This window comes from Chaetura pelagica, unplaced genomic scaffold (assembly GCF_000747805.2).
Source record: "Chaetura pelagica isolate M959 unplaced genomic scaffold, ChaPel_1.0 scaffold169, whole genome shotgun sequence".
Lineage (NCBI taxonomy): Eukaryota > Metazoa > Chordata > Aves > Apodiformes > Apodidae > Chaetura > Chaetura pelagica.
In genome coordinates this window covers 244,017-255,395 of record NW_009954616.1, presented here as the reverse complement: position 1 = coordinate 255,395, position 11,379 = coordinate 244,017, and the positions used below count along the sequence as shown (strand labels likewise).

Sequence of the window (11,379 nt, the reverse complement as noted above, 5' to 3'; positions counted from 1 at the left end):
GGGCCCTCCCGGCGGGACCCGAGCCACGAAGTGCCGCTGCTGCCGGCTCCAGGTTGCCGTCCCGAGTTGAGCGTTCAGCGTTTGGCCCCACAGGTGGTGGTGGGGAGAGCAGGAAGGTCTGCTCAGCCACAGGGCTGGTTTCGCGGTCAGAAGGAGCAAGGACCTGTAGCCAGAGGGAAGAAGCTCACCAAGCAAGGTGAGGTGAAGGCAGAAGGGAGGAACTGACCCACGGATGACCGTGGCAGCACAGGGAAGGCTGAAAAATGTCACAGTTCGGCACCAAAGAACAGTGATTGTTGCTTGAAAACCATCTTTTCACGGTGGACATCTTAAAAATAACCTTGGTTAAGGTTTTTGTTTTTCTTCCCAAGTGCTTGCCTTTCGTATTTTACCCTTTGTGAGCAGAAATTATGTTTTTCATTATGCTAGCCATTCAAGTAGAAAACTGTCTCCTGCAAAACAAAGATCAAGTGGAATAGCTGTGATGCAGTTCATTTGAATTGCAGAGTTTAAAACAGGCTGATTCTCTTTCCTGATGTAGACCCCCAAAAATGCAGCATTGTATTCTGTAACATTCTGTTTTTCTTTCAGGTTGAAGAGCTTACTAAGAAGGTCCAGAATAGGGAGAAAGACACGTCAAGCGTAGAAGTACAGACAGAAGACTATGCTGCATGGTCCCAAGCAGGTACAGAGGGTGGGGATTGCTTAAACAGGCATGTAGACCAGAATCTTATTTTGAATTTTTTAAAAATACAAAATACATTTCAAGTCTTTATCATTAGTTGCATTAAATTCAGCAACCTGACATTGTCTTTTGAAGTGTTTCCTATCTATTCAAGACATTTATTCTAGAACAGGATAAAATTTAGCATGGACTGTAGCAGAACTGATGCCTTAGTAATCTGTTATATAGTATAGAATCATAGAATGGTTAAGTTGGGAAGGAACCTTGAAGATCATGACTTTCCAAACTCCCTGCTATGAGCAGGGATACCTCACAGTAGGCCAGGCTGCATAAAACCTCATCCAGCCTGGCATGAAACACCTTCAGGGTAAGGGGCCTTCCACAACACTTCCACTCCCCCCGGAGTAACCTGTTCCAGTGCCTTACTACCCTCATGGTGAAGAATTTTTTCCTGATATCTAACGAAATCTCCCCTCTTCCAGTTTAAAACCATTACCCCTTGTCCTGTCACTGCCACTGTCACTGTCTGTGGTTCCTTCAGCTACTGGAAGGCTGCTATTAAGGTCTTCCCAGAGCCTTCCCTTCTTCAGGCTGAAGAACCCCAATTCTCTCAGCCTGTCTTCATAGCAGAGGTGCTTGAGCCCTTTGATCATCATCGTGGGCCTCTTCTGGACCCTCTCCATCAAGTCCATGTTTTTCATGTGTTGAGGGCCCCAGAATTGTACACAGTGCTCCAGGTGGGGTCTCACCAGAGCAGATTAGAGGGGCAGAATCCCCTCCCTGGCCCTGCTGGCTTTACATGACACACATACATGTTCAACCAATCTTTAAAGTACATTAAAACAAGACATCACTTGTTCAGAAAGAGTAGAACAAATTCAGAGCAGAGGCACTACCTAATAATTGATTTTTCATTAGATTACTTGTATGCATAAATTTCTGGTTTACAATCTAGGATCCTTAAACTGCTTTATGGAAATACTGCTTCGCTAATTTATGCAATTTCAACTTTCCCCCCCCTGCAGATTATTACTACTATGAAAACTACTATAATCACACTGATACTCAAGATGGCACATCTGAACTGCCAGTGCAGCACAGTCATGGGACAGAAGGCACTGAGCATGATTCCACAGAGGAATCACAGACAAATGCTAGTATTCCCTTAAGAATGGGTGACGCTGAAGTTGCTGAAGGTGGAGGAGAGGAAAATTCCATCCAGAATTCACAGGTTATAGAATTGTTTGGCATTTTACCAATTTTGAAGTCAGCACTCTGTTAATATTTAATTTCATTTAAAATATGTGGGTTTGGACTTGATGTAGGTGTATGAAATTATTTTTTGTGATGGTGTGGTGCTAATGATAGCAACCATCCATGTACTTTGAAAGTAGGTGGGTTTTTTTGTACTATGTACCAAGTGTAACATACTCTGAGATTTGTTTTAAAAAAATGTACTTTGTAAGACATATATCCTACATATCATGTAAGTGTAGCATTTTTTTATCAGCAGAAGATGTTCAGTGTGGCCATGTTGACTGTCCTAAAGTGCACTTTTTTTTTTCTTCCATTGTCATAAGTAGGCAACAAACACGGAGAATATTGTTGGGAGGGTTTCTTTGTTTATTTTGTTACATGGGGTTTTTTTCCTTGCTATCCGTCCTTCTCTTAAGTCACATCATTACTTAACTATTTTTTTTGCCTTAAAATCTAGCAACTGAACTGGAATGGACAGCAGAAATCTATTTTAGGAATATACTGAAAGATGCCCACTGTGTACATTTTTGACATTAAATGCTTTTGAATGAAGTCTGGGGAGAACAAAAGGCACAGAATGAAGTCTTGGTCCCACTGAAATCAGTAGAAGCTTATGAGTAAACTATAGCTAGGGTTTTGACTCTTTTTTTTTTTTTTTTTTTTTTTTCATTTTCTGGTATCAGGAAGCAGAAGAAACTTCAGTACCAGAGGGTTCTTTGGCGGAGAGCTTGAGAGCTGCTGCAGAAGCTGCTGTTTCACAAACCGGATTTACTTATGATGAAAATACAGGATTGTATTATGACCATAGCACTGGATTCTACTATAACTCAGTAAGGATTATTTTCAAAATCCTTTTTTGCTCTATTGTGAAGTTTTACTACTAAAAGTTGATGTGAGCAAAGAACTAAGATCCAAGCTGACTATAATTGGAAAAACATGTTACTGAGGACAAATATTAATGGAAGTTTGTTAATTAGTTGTTGAATTATTTCAGTCAAACTAAATATAGCAGGCCAGTATTTAGATTTGCAATTGGTTTTCATGTCTTCTAGATCTTTAACTTGCTTGGCATTGTAGAAATTTTATCTTACAAACTTGCACTGTAGCCTTCAAAATTAAAAGCCTGAGCTAAAAGATTGCTTCTTTAAGAACAGACAGATTGCTGAATTAAGTCAGTGGCTTCTACACAGGGAAAAGCATGTCAAAGAGAAAATACACATGCCTCATCCCTGGAAGTGTTCAAAGCCAGGTTGGATAGGGCTTGTGGGAGGTGTCCATGCCCATACAGGGGGATTGGAACTAGATGATCTGCAAGGTCCCTTCCAAACCATTCTACACAAAATACTTGTAGTTTTATTTGAATGTGGCTACCAACAAGCTTGTTACAGGCAATTTAACCAGTTAGTTATGGCAAAGAAAATGCTTCTTTGAAAAAAGATGCTGGACAGTGAATCAAAAGTTTCGTAATGGTTAATTTCTGCAGTACGTTTTTCATAAGAGAGCCTTTGGGAAGGTTTTTTTTTACTACTAAGTGTGTATACAAGTACATGCATGTATAGATACATATACACAGTCACAAAACCCAGTGGAACTCCTGTGATGAAAAGAGAGGTTTTGTTTGCAGTATTGCATTCAACTCAATTTAAAAAAAAAAAAGTGCACATGGTACACAAACTACTTGTTTTGTGTTCAGCCGTGCTTCTGGACTAAGTTTTCAGAGTCTTAAATTACACTGTTGCTTTTGTCATAGTTTGTTACAGTTAGATACATAGATGTTTAGGGTCAGAGATTATAGCCTATGGGTACCATTACCCAAAAGTATGTGTTTTCTTCCTCTGTAACTGCTCTGAATGACAGGAAATGTTCTTATATTGGGTTTACTGGTATGGTTTTCGTAGGGGGTTGGGGACCATAGCAGCAGATTCTGTGAGGTCAGATGCTACTTGGATTTCGCCAGTTCCACTAGAGGACACAGCTAAGCTCATCAGAGAAGCTGGTGGTGCCTCTGTGAAAGCATGTTTAATAAAGGGCAAGACACCACACAGTGAAGTGTGTATGTGACAAGAGGAGGGAAAAAAGCTGGGGAGTAGGAGAAACAATGCTGCGAAAGCCAAGGTCAAAAAAGGAGCAGGAAGAGGTTCTCCAAGCACTGGAGCAGGCAATTCCATGCAGTCCATGGAAGAGGGCCGTGCTGGAGCAGATATCCACACTGCGGTCAGTGGAAAACCCCACAGCAGAGCAACTCCTTAAGGAGCTGTGGCCCATGGAGAGCTCATGCCAGAGCGGTTTTCCTCTGGCTGCAGTTGTGGCGTGTGGAGAAGTCACACTGGAGCAGTTCTTGAGGGACTGCAGCCCATGGAAAAGACCCATGCTGGGCAGGGAGGAAGGAGCAGCAGAAAGGAACTGCCATGTACTGACCTCAACCCCCTACTCCTCATCTTTTAGGATGCCACTTGGGCAGGGAGGGGAGAGGTAGAGGAGCTGTGAATGAAGGAGTGAAGTAGAGCTTGGGGAAGGAAAATGTATTTATTGAAGTAATAACGTTTTTTGTTTCTTACAAAGGAAAACCAACTGTATTATGATCCAGCAACTGGAATTTATTACTACTGTGATGTGGAAAGCGGCCGATACCAGTTTCATTCACGAGTGGATCTGCAGTCTTATCAGGTGTCTGGTACTCAGCACACCAGGGATAAAAAAGGGAAAAAGAAGAGAAAAGAACCAGAGCGGACTACTACAAATGAGTATAAGGTAACTTTAGAACTGAGAGTTAGGAAATGCAAAACCTGTTTGGTTTTTTTCATTATGTAATTTATGGGTTGTAAGGTTTGGTTTTATGTAGAGGTTGTATGCTTATTTTCTGAAGGATTCAAACGTATTTAAACTATATACAACAGGTTGCTAAAATGTAGTTAGTGTTCAGATAATTTTCCCAGTGACTGATTAAGGATAAAACTTTAAACTTGGATTCCCTTTTTCAATGTTGTGGGGTTTTTTTATTACAATGCAAGTGCATAGATGTCTAAAATGATCAGTGAAGCTCAGACTAGCAAGCATGACAGAATGAATTCAGGGTACAGTGTGGACTGGATTTACATCGGAAACTCAGTGTTACTTCAGTGTCTTGGTTTTAGGATTTTGGCAGCTGTTTTTTGTTGTTGGCAGTTGTGTTTTGTGGTGTTTTTTTTCATTCACATGATGCATGAAAGATGACTAACAGTTTTGAAAATGCACACACACCACCCCTTCTTTATGATTCTGTATTACAAACTTCATTCTGTTTACAATTTTTTGTATCTCTGCCATCATTTGTGATTGATGGAATGCCTGTGAAGTTCTGATTCTTTGCATATTATGTTCTCCTGTTGAGACTTTATTTCATCAATACATTTGGTCCATAGTTTGTGGATAAGCTGTATATCTTAATGCCCTTTGTAATTAACTTGAATTTTAAGTTATAAAAAACATAACTTCCTTTGTTTTTTTCTGATTGCTAAGAAAGCATACCATACAGTACATAGTGAAAGCCTTGAAAAATGTTACTCACTCCTAAACAACAGACGTTTTACTGTAATGCAGCTATTAAACCTCAAGATCCATTTTCTTAAGGAACCCTATTATTGATGTTGAACCAAATTTGTGTCATCCTATTCTGTAAATTTGTTTTATTCATTAAGACTTAGGTGAATGTAGTGATTAGTTTGCAGTACTCCTCAGTTTGCTTTTTTAAAAATCTATTGCTTTAACCATTGCATAATTTCAGTATGCAGGCCTCAGTCAACCTGACTGGTTGAATTCTGAAGTAATTACTTTAGTGTACAGATATTCTCACATAATAGTTATGTAGTGTCACTACAGAGTTAGAAAATTTCTACCAGGAGTGAGGTCTTCTGAAATATTTGAAAATGGAAACTGTTTATGTTAAAAAAAAGTGAAGATAGGTTAAATGGATAGTGGTAGCTAATCTATCACAGATTTTAATTAGATTGTGGCTAATGTGAGAATTCCTACTCTCTGAGAAAACTTCATGTGTACTATTCCACGCTGAAAGCTTGAGGTGGATACTTAGCAACACCAAGTATAGTGCTCCTTTGTTGTTAAGAGAAATGATGCTTTTAAAAGAGGGGAACTAGTACAGCTGAAGCTGAATTTCATCAGCATCCAAGTTCTCGGCATGCTATATGCAACTGCTGAATTAGCATTCTGCCAGTCTCAAAAGGCCTTGTTAATTACAGAATTTTATTAATCATGTGTGAGGAAAACATAATGGAAAGCTTGTAGGAATAAGCCTTTATCATGTTGCAGTTAATATTTTAAATTTAGTTCTGTGATTAACTGTTACATACTGGCCTAAATCAACAAGTGTACTTTTAGAAGTTCTGTGGCATATATAACTCTGACCTAAGAAATAATGTTGACAGCTGTTTGGGATCCCATCACAGTCTGCTTTTATCATCTGATTATAGCTAGTTGTCTTAAGCTTATTTTGTATTGATAAAACATTTTCATCTAGGCGATCTTGTTAACAAATCATTTGTGTGAGGCTTGCACAGTCGCAAGGTAGGAGGTAAACATCTACTTTTTCTGATACATTTTATTGATAGTGAACAGAGTGTTTTGCTTTATTTGTGAATTAATTTATTTGACTGACAACATACCAGGAAGAATGTTTAAGACATGCTCTTTAGTGCACAGATCTTTGCATCTGTAAACAGTAAATTAAAGGTTAGTGTCCTAGTAAGAAACAAAGCTTTTTCTGTTTTTTTTTTAAAACAAAAAAAGGAGAGGACAGAATCAAACTTAAAACAGTTATTCTCCACTTCAGTAAGAAAATAATGCCTTTTTGTCTTTTTTGTAACTGCACTGCTAGATTAAGAAAAAACAAAGCACTTTGTTGTCATATTTTACATAACCGAGTTAAAATACTTTATTCTTGTTGTGTAGTTCTTAATCATTGTCCTGGATTCACAGGAATAGAATTAAAGAATTAATTTTCCATTCAGGGAATATGAAATTTTTGAGAAGACTGTAGCACCTGATTCTGGGAGAACAAAGTTGATAAAAGACACTTTGTTTTAGTTTGTGGCCTGCAGTGCTGTGCTGGTTTCCATAAGTGATCAAGGTCTTCAGCAGTTCTGGGCTAGCCAGGTGCTAGGGATAAAAGGAGTGAAGCCCAGGGCAGCTGACACAAGCTCTCCAGCAGAAGTGTTCCATACCATAAAGGTCACTCTCACTAGAAATTGGGAAGTTTGCTGGGGACAGGGCTCCTTCTAAGTTGCCTCTGACCCCGGAGGGTCTTTCCTGTTGTTCTGCACCTGAGTCCTGCTCTCTGTGTGCTGTGACTGGCCAGCTCTGGCATTCACTGCTCAGAGTGCACAGCTTCAACCACTGTACGGGCTGACTATAACTTTCATATTAGTATTGGGACTAGTAGAACTAGTAGTAGTTCTTTATTAATATTATTTATTAATTCTGGTTTTGTTTCAACCCACAAATTTCCTTTTTTCCCTCAATTCACCTTCTTGGGTGGAGAGGGGTCGTTGGGTAATAGGACAATCATACAAGAATCACAGAATCACAGAATCTTAGGGGTTGGAAGGGACCTCCGAAAATCATCGAGTCCAACCCCCCTGCCAAAGCAGGTCCAAAAAAAACCTAGGGCAGATCACTCAGAAAGGCATCCAGACAGGTTTTGAAAGTCTCCAGAGAAGGAGACTCCACAACCTGTCTGGGGAGCCTGTTCCAGTGCTCTGTAACCCTCACAGTAAAGAAGTTCTTCCTCATGTTGAGGTGGAACTTACTGTGCTCTGCGTGATAGAAGCAATATACTTAGGCATCATTGCATTGGAGTCATCTGTTGCTTTGCCTCAGTTGTGATTTGAGCAGACCATTCAGTTTCTCTGTTTTCAGATTAGATTAATAAAACCTTGGTAGCTCACAGTATTATGGGAAGAAGTACATTTAGGATTGCCAAGCACTTTGGTATGTCAGGTATTGATCTAATATCCATACCAAACATGAATACAGACAAATAGTGTGGAAAAGAGCATTCATAGCAGCAAAAATCAGATTTGCCAAAAATATTTCTAATAGAATTAACATATCAGACATATATGAACTTTGTAGTCTTCTGGCAGGTTTACTGCATCTCTTACTTAAAATAAAATTGTGCAGTGGTCTTGCAGTCCTGTTCCTTCCTAGTTCCAGTACTTACAGGATTCAGGGAGGAGAGGTAGTGCCTTAGAGAAACCTTAAATAAACTGGCAGACCTTCATTTGAAGCATTAAGTCTTCTAAAATTTGCTAACTGTCCTGAGAATGTGCCGTCTTACTCAAAGTGTTTTGAAAGTACATCGTAAAGTCCTATTCAGCAGTTTGACTGCTGGGCTGAGACAAATTCTTGTTTGTCTTATAGGTGTGTCACTGCCAAGCTTTTACAAGTCTGAAAAGTGACAGTGCTTTAGTTTCCTTGACATTAACATGCACATTAATTCATATATCTTCAAATGTAAAATACTCTATACCTAAAACTAACTGAAAAAAGCCAGGGGTGTTCTTTATTTTAACTACAGTGTTATGATATTTGGTACAATACAGGGCAATCGAATGCATTAATTCTGAATACAAAATGGAAAATAACTTAAAATGTGATTTTTTTTTTTTTAATTAATTTATCTTTTAAAACCATGTGTTCTTTTTATTTTTCCTTTTTTGTTATTTCCTCTACATTCTTTTTTTAAGATGCTCAGTAGGGCTACTAAACTGAGAATTACACTTTCAAGGTACTCTGGCAAAATTAATATGAAACTTAAGATTTCTCGCTTCAAAAAATGTTGATGGTCTTTTCTGCTGGTGAAATCAATTAGCAATGGGATAACCTGCAGTGATCTAATCTGTCTCGTATTTGGTGAAAAAATTTGTTGCAGTAAATAACGGACACTCAGTGGAACTGCTCAACATAACATGAATTAAATTTCTCTACAGTATCTTGATGAAAGGCTACCACTAGACCAGGTTGCACAAAACATTGTCCAACCTGGCCTTAAAACCTCCAGGGTTGGGGCATCAACAACCTCACTGGCTGTTCCTCACCACCCTTATAGTGAAGAATTTCTTCCTAATATCTAGTCTAAATCTCCCCTCTCTCAGTTTAAAACCATTACCCCTTGTTCTATCACCATCTGTTCTGATGAAAAGCCCCTCCCCAGCTTTCCTGTAGCCCCTTCAGGTACTGGAAGATGCTATAAGGTCTCCCCGGAGCCTTCTCTTCTCTAGGATGAGCAGCCCAAACTCTCTCAGCCTGTCTTCACAGCAGAGGTGCTCCAGGCCTTTGATCATCGTGGTGGCCCTTCTTTGGACCCTCTCCAACAGGTCTGTATCTTTGTTGTGCTGAGGGCACCAGAACTGTACACAGTGCTCCAGGTGAGGTCTGAGCAGAGCAGAGTAGAGGGGCAGAACCCCCTCCCTGGCCCTGCTGGCCGCACTTCATTTGATGCAGCCCAGGATGAGTTTGGCTCTCTGGGCTCCAGCACACAATGGCGGGGGATCGCGCGCTTCTCATCTACTACCATCCCCAAGTCCTTTTTCTCAGGACTGTTCTCTAGCCATTCTCCCTTGTCAGGCTTTTCTTACTGTTCTTAACATCCCTGGCAAGATTTAATTCTAGCAAGGGTTTGGCTCTCCTAACCTGATCCCTAGCTGCTTGGACCACCTCTCTGTAATCCTCCTAGGATACCTGCCCTAGCTTCCATCGCCTGTATGCTTTCTTAAGTTTGAGCTTTTCTAGGAGCTGCTTACACATCCATGCTGACCTCTTGGAGTTTATGCTTGACTTCCTCTTAGTTGTGATGCAATGCTCTTGGGCCTGGAGAAGTTGATCCTTAAATATCAGACAGCTCTTACGGGCCTCTCTTCCCTCCAGGATGTTATCCCAAGACACTCTCTTGAACAGATCCCTTAAGAGGCTGAAATCTGCCCTTCTGAAGTCAAGGGTAGTAAGCTTACTGTAAGCCCTCCTTGCTGCCCTAAGGATCTTGAACTCCACCATTTCGTGGTCACTACAACCTAATCTGCCCTTGAGCTTAACATCCCTCACCAGCCCTTCCTCATGGATGAGGACAAGGTCCAGCACAGCACCTCTCCTTGTTGGTTCTTTGATTACTTGGAAAAGGAAGTTACCATCCTTGCACTCTAGGAACTTCCTGGATTGTTTGTGTTCTACAGTTGTTCTTCCAACAGATGTCAGGGTGGTCGAAGTCACCCATGAGGACCATGGCTTGTGAATGTAAAGCTGCTCCTATCTGTCTATGCAGCGCTTCATCTGTATTATCCTCCTGCTCAGGCAACCTGTAGCAAACCGCCACCGTGATGTCACCCTGGCCTTTCTTCCCCTTAATCTTAACCCATAAATTCTCTGTTGGCTCCTCATCAGTCCCCAGGGAGAGTTCCATGCACTCCAGCTGGTCTTTGACATAGAGGGCAACACCCCCAGCCCATCTCCCTTGTCTCTACTTCCTAAAGAGTTTATAACACTCCATTCTGACGCTTCAGTCATAGGAGCCATCCCACCAGGTCTCAGTGATGCCAGGGAGATCATAGCCCTGCAGGCTGACTCTCATATCTTAATTCCTCCTGTTTATTCCCCATCCTGCGTGCATTTGTATAAAGGCATTTAAGCTCCAGTGAGGTTTCCTGACTAGCTGACCTGACCAACACACCACCTCTAGGCTCATATGTAGTAAGCCTGGCTTTATCACCCACTCCCTTCCAACCTAGTTTAAAGCCCTGTCAATGAGTCCTGCTAATTCCTGCCCTGTTACCTTTTTTGCCCTGTGGGACAGGGTCTTCCCATCCAATGCCAGCAGGCCTGGTGTCCTGTAAACCAAATCATGATCAAAAAACCCAAAGTCCTCCTGGTAGCACCAGTTTTGGAGCTAGGCATTGATCTGTGAGTTCTTGTTAACCCACTCATCATTCCGCAAGACTGGAGGGACAGAGGAGAACACAGCTTGTGCACCTGAGCCCTTGACCAGTCATCCCAATTTTAATCTTTCTTTGTAACTCTCAAACCTCTTTGCTCTACCTCATCATTACCTACCTGAAAGATCACAAGAGGATAATAGTCTGAGGGCCATATCAGACCAGGAAGTTTCCTGGTTATATCTCTCACCCTGGCTCCAGGGAGGCAGCAGACTTCCCTGTGGGAAGGGTCCGGCTGGCATATGGGACCTTCAGTTCCCCTCAGTGGTATCACCTACCACTGTCACCCTCCTCTTGCTCTTCTCAGAAGCAGTCTTAATATGAGGAGCTGGTTGCTTTGGCAACTTCTTAGGAGCAGTCCTTTTGCATTGAGCTGGCTGCTCTGGCAGGTCCCTGGATGGGGCTTCTTCAGCATCATTGTTTGACTGGTCCCCTATCTCCAGAGCCCTGTATCTGTTC

General features: G+C 41.2%; 1 protein-coding gene across 1 annotated transcript in view; it reads left to right on the top strand.

Annotated features, from left to right (window-relative positions):
* AGGF1 (angiogenic factor with G patch and FHA domains 1) overlaps nucleotides 1-11,379 on the top strand; it is a gene marked incomplete at its 5' end in the record, with an annotated part of 26,885 nt that overhangs the window by 6,210 nt on the left and 9,296 nt on the right. The window contains 4 exon segments of the mRNA XM_010005552.1: nucleotides 592-685; nucleotides 1,711-1,916; nucleotides 2,626-2,772; nucleotides 4,505-4,693. Of these exon segments, the coding sequence (XP_010003854.1) occupies nucleotides 592-685; nucleotides 1,711-1,916; nucleotides 2,626-2,772; nucleotides 4,505-4,693 (636 nt within the window).